The 13037-nt window shown below is 44.4% G+C and overlaps 1 protein-coding gene across 1 annotated transcript in view; it reads right to left on the bottom strand.

The window, feature by feature from the left end:
• Positions 1-13037, bottom strand: part of LOC118384906 (serine/threonine-protein kinase TAO1-like) — a 49543-nt gene that overhangs the window by 22576 nt on the left and 13930 nt on the right. The window contains 7 exon segments of the mRNA XM_035771599.2: positions 1211-1292; positions 9658-9751; positions 9868-9959; positions 11344-11457; positions 12302-12398; positions 12540-12585; positions 12772-12873. Coding sequence (XP_035627492.2) covers positions 1211-1292; positions 9658-9751; positions 9868-9959; positions 11344-11457; positions 12302-12398; positions 12540-12585; positions 12772-12873 — 627 coding nt within the window.

Below are 13037 nucleotides of genomic sequence, written 5' to 3'. Positions count from 1 at the left end.
TTTTTGTTCAGATTATGTGTTTGCAATATGTGATCTATAGGCTGGGTGTTAAGTCAGTGGTATATTCCATAGAGGGGTTTGAATAGAGAGAAGACTGTAATCTATAGGCTGGGAACAATTCTCGCTCTTAATGGGGCAGTCGCCTATATTGGGTGTATAAATTCATTATTCAATCTGCAGTTAACTCTTCTGCTATTTATTCTGTTACCAATAATATTTACATGTTAATAGTATCTTCTGATTACATTTATTATGTCTCATATTTTGAATCGATTATTATTATTATTATTTGTTGTTTTACGGCTTTTTCCCCCCCAATTTCGTGGAATCCAAATTGGTAGTTACAGTCTTGTCTCATCGCTGTAACTCCCGTACGAACACAACCAAGCCGCACTGCTTCTTGACACAATGCCCACTTAACCAGGAAGCCAGCTGCACCAATGTGTCGGAGGAAACACCGTACACCTGGCGACCGTGTCAGCGTGCACTGCGCTCGGCCCGCCACAGGATTCGCTAGTGCACGATGGGACAAGGACACGATGCTGGGCCAATTGTGCACCGACCCATGGGTCTCCCGGTCGCTTCCGGCTGCGACAGAGCCTGTGATTGAACCGAGAATCTTTAGTGGCACAGCCAGTACTGCGATGCAGTGCCTTTCATCACAGCGCCACTCAGAAGACTTGTCTCACATTTTAACCAATTGCAATCTATAAGATTCCAAAATGTAAGTTGGCTGTATCACAACCAGCCGTGATTGGGAGTCCCATAGGGCGGAGCACAATTTGCCCAGTGTCGTCTGGGTTTGCCCGGTGTAGGCAGTCATTATAAATAAGAAATAGTTCTGAACTGACTTGTCTAGTTAAATAAAGGTTAATATATATATATATATATATATATATATATATATCTGTCTGAGAACAGATTCTGATGGAATGGCTCATCCTGCACTTTGTAAAAACCCCAAAGTGCATTGAGTGAATATCTTGGTTCGTTTTTAAACATGTGATGTGAATGCAACAAGTACTCTGTAAACTATTTTGTGAATATAAAGAGAACAGTTCTTTAGCTTTTTTTTTTTTTTTTAAACCCCGAGTTCACATTAAAGAGGACTGAGATCGGTTATTTTAAAAGAGGACTATATGCGAAAAAACCCAAAAACCTAAAATCTTCATGTCAATTTATTATTATTATTTTTTTAAAGTGTTCTCACGTTTAGTAGATGGTCAGACTTGGGTCTATCCTGGGGGATTTTCTGAAGGCAGGAATCAACAAAGTTTCTAAAGTAATCCGTCCTGCATAGAGAGAGGAAGGGAAGGAGGGAAGGAGGGAGGGATAAAGAGTAAGTGAAGAAGAAAAAAAAAAAGTCACAATTCCATTGAAGTAACAGTAAAATCCATCACCTAATGCGTGATAGCTATAGTACTACAATAAAATGCTATATCCTTGTGAAAATACCTGGAGTTGTACGTGTGTGTGTGTGTGTGTGTGTGTGTGTGTGTGTGTGTGTGTGTGTGTATGTGTGTGTGTGTCTCTCTCTCAGGGTTTCCGTTATGAAAATGTGGCACCGGACATTTAAGAAATGTACCCTGATTAGGGAGTCCACCCACGGTGCTCAGGGTGCGTACCCTGATTAGGGAGTCCACCCACGGTGCTCAGGGTACGTACCCTGATTAGGGAGTCCACCCACGGTGCTCAGGGTGCGTACCCTGATTAGGGAGTCCACCCACGGTGCTCAGGGTGCGTACCCTGATTAGGGAGTCCACCCACGGTGCTCAGGGTACGTACCCTGATTAGGGAGTCAACCCACGGTGCTCAGGGTGCGTACCCTGATTAGGGAGTCAACCCACGGTGCTCAGGGTGCGTACCCTGATTAGGGAGTCAACCCACGGTGCTCAGGGTACGTACCCTGATTAGGGAGTCAACCCACGGTGCTCAGAATGACAGAAATCACATGTTGATCATGGTAATTCATCCGAACAGAACGTGGAGGATGCAACGACACGTCCTTCTTTACCGCTCACATTGAAGACATTAGAAGAACTGTCCACCTTTACTTTTCCTTAGACAACAAGATGAGTAACGAAGAGCTAAATCACTAGCCAAGGCATACGAGCCGGCTCGTGTGAGTTAAGTTTGGGGGAAGCAAATGTTCTCCGTGAATGCACCTTTAAAATAAAGCATTCCAAATCAAATCAAATTTATTTATATAGCCCTTCGTACATCAGCTGATATCTCAAAGTGCTGTACAGAAACCCAGCCTAAAACCCCAAACAGCAAGCAATGCAGGTGTAGAAGCACGGTGGCTAGGAAAAACTCCCATGAAAGGCCAAAACCTAGGAAGAAACCTAGAGAGGAACCAGGCTATGTGGGGTGGCCAGTCCTCTTCTGGCTGTGCCGGGTGGAGGTTATAACAGAACATGGCCAAGATGTTGAAATGTTCATAAATGACCAGCATGGTTGAATAATAACAAGGCAGAACAGTTGAAACTGGAGCAGCAGCACGGTCAGGTGGACTCGGGACATCAAGGAGTCATCACTGGCATCATCACTTTTGCAGAGACTGATGTAAGACAGTCCACTATTCAGAATGTGATGAGTAGATTGGCTAGTCATGATTTAGGTTTATAATAAAACTCAAAAAAGACAGTTCAACGTGTGGCTGAGTGGCGTATAGAGTAGAGGCCTGGGCTATAGGCTATATCAGAAATGCTTCTTTCTTTGCACGGGAAAACACATTTCATACAATTCTACTACACTTTGTATGACTGGAGACATCAGCTGAATCTTTTCTTAACCTGACAAATAACATGGTAGCCTACTCTGCTGACAATGACAAACAGATCAATAACATCAACGCTGTCCATATAAACAGGCCTCAGAGAAGGAAATGACATCCATCTAAACTGGAGGAGGAAAGTATTGTCCAGAAACAAACATAAGTGGCACTGACCCAACGATGGTAAAGAGTGAACATGCTCAGTGTCCACTCACTGGGGATACGGCCGATGCTCTCTGCTGGTGCCAACAAGCTAGCATATAGGACTACTGTTGTTCGCTCAATTAAGTTGAGAACTTTGATAAATATAAAGACAGGTTATATTTGCTTTACAACAGCCATTTGTTTTCCAAACTATGTTTTCTCACAATATTTAGAAATATAGCAATATGCCTGGCAGAGCCCTTTTACTTTTCACTGACAGTCACAACTCAGCTCATCTATTTGGTATTTGCAGCACGCGCTGCTTTTCTTTCCCGACCGTAGGCAATGCGATTTAAAACGATCCACAACGTAGCTTTTTTTTTTTTTTTACAGCTAGGGCAAGCTAAATTATCCTCTTTGGCCAAATCATGCTTCAGTAGCCTATTCGGGAAGGATTTCATTTATTTCTGTATAGACGGTAGGCTATATCATTTTGCCAATTTAATTCAATTCACTTGGCGAAAGCTTCCTAAGCCTTATGGACGCGCTGCCTATGTAAATCTACTATCCCCCACAGTAGAACAGTGTACCTATTCTATTGATCAGCTTGTCGAGAAAGAAATAGCCGAAACAGACTCTGGGACAGTTGTGGGACAATAGATCCCAAATTCATACAACCAGTAGGCCTAGGCTACATTAAAAAAACAAACATTCAAAAGCAATGAGGCTCATGCAACATATTAGACCGTTTAGCTTAAAATGTTGATAAACTTGTTATTTCTTCACATTATTAGGGCAGCAATGCGCCAAGATGTTATGCTACGCGGGAATGTGAATATGGCTACTGGACAATGAAAAAAAGTTACAAACCAATAGAACACGAGAGAAATAGCTTACTGGTTTCAATGGCCTGTCTTCAGACAAGTCTATCAGATAATTGCCTCCACTGATTTTGCCTTTAGGCTACTTTGAAGCAAGGTAAAACATGCCTCATAAAACATGCCCCGTCCTGTCCCGTGTAAATATAGTTATTCCTTATTTTTTAGTGAAAAAATTGTATATATTTCAATATTACTTTCCATCTACGAACTGAACATACTCTCCTGCAACCCGCCTCACCCAATGTGGTACGGATCTGCTATTTTGTATACTTATAAACTGGAACAACCATCAAAACCTAGCCAGCTAACTGGCTACTAGCTAGTAGTCAATTAGCCATTGCTAGGCCGATCTGCTAGGACCACCTCCCGGCTAGCTGAAGAGGCCCATCAGCCACTCCTTGGGCTACAATACCTATTTTGCCAATTGGACCGGACTACCGACGTAATTCTGCCCGAGGGGGATTTTTCAACTGGCTCCTCCGTTGCGACATCCCCTGAATGCCATACCGCTAGCCGTGGCCTGCTAGCTGTCTAGAGCACATTGGACTGTTAGCTTAAGAGGCCCATTGGACAAATTCTTTGGCCACTATACCCATTTTGCCAATTGGCCTGGTTTACCACACGGAGCCCTGCTGATCCGTCTGCCGACGTAACTGCACGAGGATGCCAAAACAGACTTTCTTCCGTCGCGACTTCCCTCAAAGACCCTTCCGCTAGCTTTCTAGCCCCGGCCCGCTAGCTGCCTGAAGCCACTCACTGGACTCCTATGATCACTCGGCTACGCATGCCTCTCCCTAACATCAATATGCCTTGTCCATTGCTGTTTTGGTTCGCAATTGTTGCCTTATTTCACTGTAGAACCTCTAGCCCTGCTCAATACACCTTAGTTAACACTTTAGTTCCACCTCCCACACATGGGGTGATATCACCTGGTTTAAATGATATTCGAGACAATAAATCTCTTTCATCGTCACTCTATGCACAGGTTTACCCCCACTGTATTCACATCCTACCATACCTTTGTCTGTACATTATGCCTTGAATCTATTCTACCGTGCCCAGAAACCTGCTCCTTTTACTCTGTTCTGAACGTACTAGACGACCAGTTCTGTTAGCCTTTAGCCGACCATTATCCTACTCCTCCTCTGTTCCTCTGGTGATGTGGAGGTTAATCCAGACCCTGCAGTGCCTAGCCCCACTCCCATTTCCCAGGCGCTATCATTTGTTGACTTCTGTAACCGTAAAAGCCTCTATTCACTGCCCTAGCACACTCTGCCAACCTGGATGTCATGTCTGAATCCTGGTTTTGGAAGCCCACCAAAAACCCTGAAATTTCCATCCCTAACTATAACATTTTCCGATAAGATGCCAAAGGGGGCGGAGTTGCAATCTACTGCAGGGATAGCCTGCAGAGTTCTGTCTTGCTATCCAGGTCTGTACCCAAACAATTTGAGCTTCTACTTCTAAAAATTAACCTTTCCAGAAACAAGTCTCTTAACGTTGCCGCTTGCTATAGACCACCCTCTGCCCCCAGGTGTGCCCTGGACACAATATGTGAATTGATTGCCCCCCATCTATCTTCAGAGCTCATGCTGTTCGGTGACCTAAACTGGGACATGGTTAACACCCTGGCCATCCTACAATCTAAGCTTGATGTTCTCAATCTTACACAAATTATCAATGAACCCACCAGGTACAACCCCAAATACGTAAACACGGGCACCCTCATAGATATCATCCTAACCAACCTGCCCTCCAAATACACCTCTGCTGTTTTCAACCAGGATCTCAGCAATCACTGCCTCATTGCCTGCGTCCGTAATGGGTCTGCGATCAAACGACCACCCCTCATCACTGTCAAACGCTCCCTAAAACACCTCAGCGAGAAGGCCTTTCTAATCGACCTGGCCCGGGTATCCTGGAAGGATATTGACCTCATACCGTCAGTAGAGGACACCTGGTTGTTCTTTAAAAAAGTGCTTTCCTCACCGTCTAACATAAGCATGCACCATTCAAAAAATGTAAAACCAGGAGCAGATAAAGCCCTTGTTTCACTCCAGACCTGACTGCCCTTGACCAGCACAAAAACATCCCGAATAAGCAACTATTCAGGGAAGTTAGGAACCAATATACACAGGCAGTTAGGAAAGCAAAGGCTAGCTTTTTCAAACAGAAATTTGCATCCTGTAACACAAACTCCAAAAAGTTCTGGGACACTGTAAAGCCCATGGAGAATAAGCGCACCTCCTCCCAGCTGCCCACTGCACTAAGGCTAGGAAACACTCACCACCGATAAATCCACGCAAATTGAGAATTTCAATAAGCATTTTTCTACAGCTGGCCATGCTTTCCACCGAGCTACCCCGACCCCGGTCAACAGCCCTGCACCCCTCACCTCAACTTGCACAAGCCTCCCCCATTTCTCCTTCACCCAAATCTAGATAGCTGATGTTCGAAAAGAGCTGCAAAATCTGGACCCTACAAATCACCCGAGCTACACAATCTGGACCCTCTCTTCCTAAATGTATCCGCCAAAATTGTTGCAACCCCTATTACTAGCTTGCTCAACCTCTCTTTCGTATTGTCTGAGATCCCCAAAGATTGGAAAGCTGCTACGGTCATCCCCCTCTTCAAAGGGGGGGACACTCTTGACCCAAACTGCTACAGACCTATATCTATCCTACTCTGCCTTTCTAAAGTCTTCGAATGCCAAGTTAACCTGTTGAGTGTTGGGGGCAGTATTTTGATGTTTGGATGAAAAACGTACCCAAATTAAATTGCATATAATTGTCAGATTAGGATAGAAAAATCTAAAGTTCCCAAAACTGTCAAAATATTGTATGTGAGTATAACAGAACTGATATTGAAGGTGAAAACCTGAGGAAAATCCAATCAGGAAGTGCCTCTTATTTTGAAAGCTCCCTGTTCCATTGCATGCCTTCCCTCCATTTAAAGGGATATCAACCAGATTCCTTTCCCTATGGCTTCCACATGGTGTGAACAGTCTTTAGACATAGTCTCAGGCTTTTATTCTGAAAAATGAGCGAGAACGATCACATCGCGTCAGTGGATGGCTGGGTGCCAGCAGAGTTTTGCATGCGCAACAGCTTGGAGCAGACATTTTCTCGCTCTCTCTCCTATTGAAAAAGCTACGGTCCAGTTGAAATATTATCGATTATTTATTGTAAAAACAACCTGAGGATTGATTATAAAAAACGTTTGACATGTTTCTACGAATTTTACGGATACTATTTGGAATTTTCGTCTGCCCCGTCGTGACCGCTCGAGTCTGTGGATTACTCAACTAAATGCGCCAACCAAATGGAGGTATTTTGGATATAAAAATAATCTTTATTGAATGTATTGTGTAACTGGGAGTCTCGTGAGTGCAAACATCTGAAGATCAAAGGTAAGCGATTCATTTTATTGCTTTTCTGACTTCCGTGACCAATCTACTTTGCTGCTAGCTGGTTGTAATGTTTTGTCTGCTGAGAGAGATGTCCTTACATAAAAGCTTGGTTTGCTTTAGCTGTAAAGCTTTTTTTTTTATCTGACACGCCAGGTGGATTAACAACAAGCCATAACTGTGTTTTGCTATATTGCACTTGTGATTTCATGAAAATGTAATATTTTTAGTAATTTAATTTGAATTTGGCACTCAGCAATTCAGCGGATGTTGACAAAAATGATCCCGCTAACGGGATTGGTGCGCCAAGAAGTTAAACAGATCACTGACCATTTTGAATCCCACGTACCTTCCCCGCTATGCAATCTGGTTTCTGAGCTGGTCACGGGTGCACCTCAGCCACGCTCAAGGTCCTAAACGATATCATAACAGCCATTGATAAGAGACAATACTGTGCAGCTGTATTCATCAACCTGGCCAAGGCTTTCGACTCTGTCAATCACCTTATTCTTATCGGGAGACTCAACAGCCTTGGTTTATCAAATGACTGCCAAGCCTGGTTCACCAACTACCTCTCAGATAGAGTTCAGTGTGTCAAATCAGAGGACCTGTTGTCCGGACCTCTGGCAGTCTCTATGGGGGTGCCACAGGATTCAATCCTCGGGCCGACTCTTTTTTCTGTATACATCAATGATGTCGCTCTTGCTGCTGGTGATTCGGTGATCCAGCTCTACGCAGACGATACCATTCTGTATACTTCTGGCCCTTCTTTGGACACGGAGTTAACTAACCTCCAGACGAGCTTCAATGCCATACAACTCTCCTTCCGTGGCCTCCGACTGCTCTTAAACGCAAGCAAAACTAAATGCATGCTCTTCAACCGATCACTGCCCTCACCTACCCACCCGTCCAGCATCACTACTCTGGACGGTTCTGACTTAGAATATGTGGACAACTACAAATACCTAGGTGTCTGGCTAGACTGTAAAGTCTCCTTCCAGACTCACATTAAGCATCTCCAATACAAAATTAAATCTAGTCTCGGCTTCCTATTTCGCAACAAAGCATCCTTCACTCATGCTGCCAAACATACCATATTAAAACTGACTGTCCGCCGAAGTCAAGGATCGTTAGATGTCATTTACAAAATAGCTCCCAACACTCTACTCAGCAAATTGGATGCAGTCTATCACAGTGCCATCCGTTTTGTCACCAAAGCCCCATATACTACCCACCAATGTGACCTGTATGCTCTCGTTGGCTGGCCCTCGCTTAATATCCGTCGCCAAACCAACTTAGCTCACCATAGCAGCACACGCTCCAGCAGGTATATTTCACTGGCCACCCCCAAAGCCAATTCCTCCTTCGGCCTTCCAGTTCTCCGCTGTCAATGACTGGAACGAACTGCAAAAATCACTGAAGCTGGAGACTCATTTCTCCCTCACTAACTTTAAGCACCAGCTGTCAGAGCAGCTCACAGATCACTGCACCTGTACATAACCAATCTGTAAATAGCCCATCCAACTACCTCATCACCATATTGTTATTTATTTTGCTCCTTTGCCCTCCCCCCCAGTACCACTACTTGCACACTCATCTTCTGCACATTTATCACTCCAGTGTTTAATTTGCCATACTGTAATAATTGCCACTATGGCCTGTTTATTGCCTCACCCCCTTTATCCTAACTCATTTGCACACACTGTATATAGAATTTCTCTACTGTATTATTGACTGTATGTTCCATGTGTAACACACACGGTGTTGTTGTTTGTATCGCACTGCTTTATCTTGGCCAGGTCGCAGTTGTAAATAAGAACTTGTTCTCAACCATCCTACCTAGTTAAATAAAGGTGAACAAAATGTTTCTTTAAAAATAATATGTTGTAAAATGTTCAGGTTTCAAGTATATGTTTTCAAAATGCACCCTGCCTCCACCGCATTGCAAAGTGGTGTGTGACGTGCTGATGAAGCCTGCCTTCCAGTATGCATTTGAATGGCGAATGGAAAGCGCGTTTCAATTACCAGTTTAGAAATAAAATAAGTAGCTCTTTTTAAATCGTGGCCCAATTTTTTTTTTTTTTTCTCTCAACAGGACTGGACTTATAAAAACACTGTCTGACAGATTTTCCACATGTGATAAGATAGAACGAATATACACACACACACACACACACACACACAACAATTTAATTCCACTAAATTATGCAAATGAACCCATAAACTGTTAAGTATGACCGGTCAAATGTATTTACATCAACTGGTATTCCAACAACGAATAGGCTAAAAATAATTATTCCGCAGTGGGATTCCTTTTTCGCTCCCACACTATTGGCCGGTACAAATTCGATTTCTCTGCACTGAACGTTGTTTTTTTTTTTTTTTTTTACAGCTAACGGAAACTCTGGTGTGTGTGTCTGTGTGTGAGATAGTCTGTGTATAACACTCACCAGTCGCTGGACTGCAGCGTAGGGCTCTCATTCTGCGCTATGTGGTATAAGGCACTCATAGCGTTCATATTGAACAGAGGAGGCTTTCTCTCCGCTGCACACAAGACACAAGAGTTACACACACATTAGTCACATACACAGACATGGGTTTACACACACGGTATGTTGCGCATATAAACAATCGAAAACCACCCACACACATCTACCTACCTAGTTCTACACAGGTGATCCCCAGGGACCAGACGTCCACCTTCCCGTCATACTGGCCCTCGTCCATGGCCAAGATCACTTCTGGGGCCATCCTGGAGAGAGAGGGGGAGGGGCAAGAGCAAGGAGGAGGTGAAGAGGAGAGAGAGATAGACAGACAGAGAGCTCAATTACAATCATTGAACATTTTGCCAACAGAGATGGTGCATAGAAGGCACGTCAGGTAGAGCCTATAGAAGGCACGTCAGGTAGAGCCTATAGAAGGCACGTCAGGTAGAGCCTATAGAAGGCACGTCAGGTAGAGCCTATAGAAGGCACGTCAGGTAGAGCCTATAGAAGGCACGTCAGGTAGAGCCTATAGAAGGCACGTCAGGTAGAGCCTATAGAAGGCACGTCAGGTAGAGCCTATAGAAGGCACGTCAGGTAGAGCCTATAGAAGGCACGTCAGGTAGAGCCTATAGAAGGCACGTCAGGTAGAGCCTATAGAAGTCACGTCAGGTAGAGCCTATAGAAGTCACGTCAGGTAGAGCCTATAGAAGGCACGTCAGGTAGAGCCTATAGAAGGCACGTCAGGTAGAGCCTATAGAAGGCACGTCAGGTAGAGCCTATAGAAGGCACGTCAGGTAGAGCCTATAGAAGGCACGTCAGGTAGAGCCTATAGAAGGCACGTCAGGTAGAGCCTATAGAAGTCACGTCAGGTAGAGCCTATAGAAGTCACGTCAGGTAGAGCCTATAGAAGTCACGTCAGGTAGAGCCTATAGAAGGCACGTCAGGTAGAGCCTATAGAAGGCACGTCAGGTAGAGCCTATAGAAGGCACGTCAGGTAGAGCCTATAGAAGGCACGTCAGGTAGAGCCTATAGAAGGCACGTCAGGTAGAGCCTATAGAAGGCACGTCAGGTAGAGCCTATAGAAGGCACGTCAGGTAGAGCCTATAGAAGGCACGTCAGGTAGAGCCTATAGAAGGCACGTCAGGTAGAGCCTATAGAAGGCACGTCAGGTAGAGCCTATAGAAGGCACGTCAGGTAGAGCCTATAGAAGGCACGTCAGGTAGATCCTATAGAAGGCACGTCAGGTAGATCCTATAGAAGGCACGTCAGGTAGATCCTATAGAAGGCACGTCAGGTAGAGCCTATAGAAGGTATGTCAGGTAGAGCCTATAGAAGGCATGTCAGGTAGAGCCTATAGAAGGCATGTCAGGTAGAGCCTATAGAAGGCATGTCAGGTAGAGCCTATAGAAGGCATGTCAGGTAGAGCCTATAGAAGGCACGTCAGGTAGAGCCTATAGAAGGCACGTCAGGTAGAGCCTATAGAAGGCACGTCAGGTAGAGCCTATAGAAGGCACGTCAGGTAGAGCCTATAGAAGGCATGTCAGGTAGAGCCTATAGAAGGCATGTCAAGAAATAAAAACTTGTCATCACACGGTCAAAGCTTCACCCCCTGGTAGACCCCGCTGACTGTTGGGCTCTGCTGTCCCTCACCAATATGGAGTCCCCACAAAAGAGTTGGCTGGCGAGGCAATGGAGGCGGAGCCAAAGTCAGCTAGCTTGACCTGTCCTGGCTCCGTCAGGAGGATGTTACCAGCCTTGATGTCTCTGGAGAGGGAGAGAGAACGAGATTTTCAAAACAGTACTTTGGACCACATGCTAATCTCATTATGGACAAGTACCACTGGGTCAGTAGGTGTATTCCCATTATGGACAAGTACCACTGGGTCAGTAGGTGTAATCTCATTACGGACAAGTACCACTGGGTCAGTAGGTGTAATCTCATTATGGACAAGTACCACTGGGTCAGTAGGTGTAATCTCATTATGGACAAGTACCACTGGGTCAGTAGGTGTAATCTGGGTCAGTAGGTGTAATCTCATTCTGGACAAGTACCACTGGGTCAGTAGGTGTAATCTCATTCTGGACAAGTACCACTGGGTCAGTAGGTGTAATCTCATTCTGGACAAGTACCACTGGGTCAGTAGGTGTAATCTCATTCTGGACAAGTACCACTGGGTCAGTAGGTGTAATCTCATTATGGACAAGTACCACTGGGTCAGTAGGTGTAATCTCATTATGGACAAGTACCACTGGGTCAGTAGGTGTAATCCCATTATGGACAAGTACCACTGGGTCAGTAGGTGTAATCTCATTATGGACAAGTACCACTGGGTCAGTAGGTGTAATCTCATTATGGACAAGTACCACTGGGTCAGTAGGTGTAATCTCATTATGGACAAGTACCACTGGGTCAGTAGGTGTAATCTCATTATGGACAAGTACCACTGGGTCAGTAGGTGTAATCTCATTATGGACAAGTACCACTGGGTCAGTAGGTGTAATCTCATTATGGACAAGTACCACTGGGTCAGTAGGTGTAATCTCATTATGGACAAGTACCACTGGGTCAGTAGGTGTAATCTTGTTCCTGAATTCTCCTCGGTCTCACCTGTGAATCATGTTGTGTGAGTGAAGGTAGGCCAACCCCTGCAAAGCTCCATGGGTAATGGCAGCGATCTCCATTTCCTGAAGGGGATTTTTATGAACTACGGGATGAGTGAGAGAGGATATTTTAGAAAACATTTGCTAAAAATGTGTAAAAAGACACATTGTGTCAAACACAGTCTAAATTGACCACGATGTAGTACAACACAAAAAGGAAGGTTAATGTTTCTAGAATGTTTTACCTTCTAGAACATCAGAAGCGGAGCCCAGACAGTACTCCATCACCAGCTAAACACACATCCAGGAAGAAAACAGGTCCATGGATATACACCTGAAGGTAAGGTTACTGAAACATCTCACTGGGAGTTTTAACCTCAAAATGTGTGTGAGGGTGTGTTTTTCTGGGTTTCATAGGTAGTAGCCCTCCATACTCCACTGTGTGTGTGTGTGTGTGTGTGTGTGTGTGTGTCTTACCCATGCTGTGTGTTCTCGTAGGTAGCAGCCCTTGTACTCTATGCTGTTGGGATGTTGAATCCTCTGGAGAAACTTCACCTCTTTTATGATGTCCTGCCATTTCTGAGAGAGATATTGTTTTATTTTATTTTTTTAAATACCTGTATTGGCCCAAAAGCTGCATCATTAAAAACAAAGAAAGAGTGAGAGAAAGAGGGAGGGAGAGTGTAAAAAGAGAATAAAAAAGAGAATAAAGCCATATATAAAGAAAGACTTAATATATTTCT

The sequence above is a fragment of the Oncorhynchus keta genome, chromosome 6 (assembly GCF_023373465.1).
Source record: "Oncorhynchus keta strain PuntledgeMale-10-30-2019 chromosome 6, Oket_V2, whole genome shotgun sequence".
Lineage (NCBI taxonomy): Eukaryota > Metazoa > Chordata > Actinopteri > Salmoniformes > Salmonidae > Oncorhynchus > Oncorhynchus keta.
This window is presented reverse-complemented; position numbering and strand designations above follow the sequence as displayed.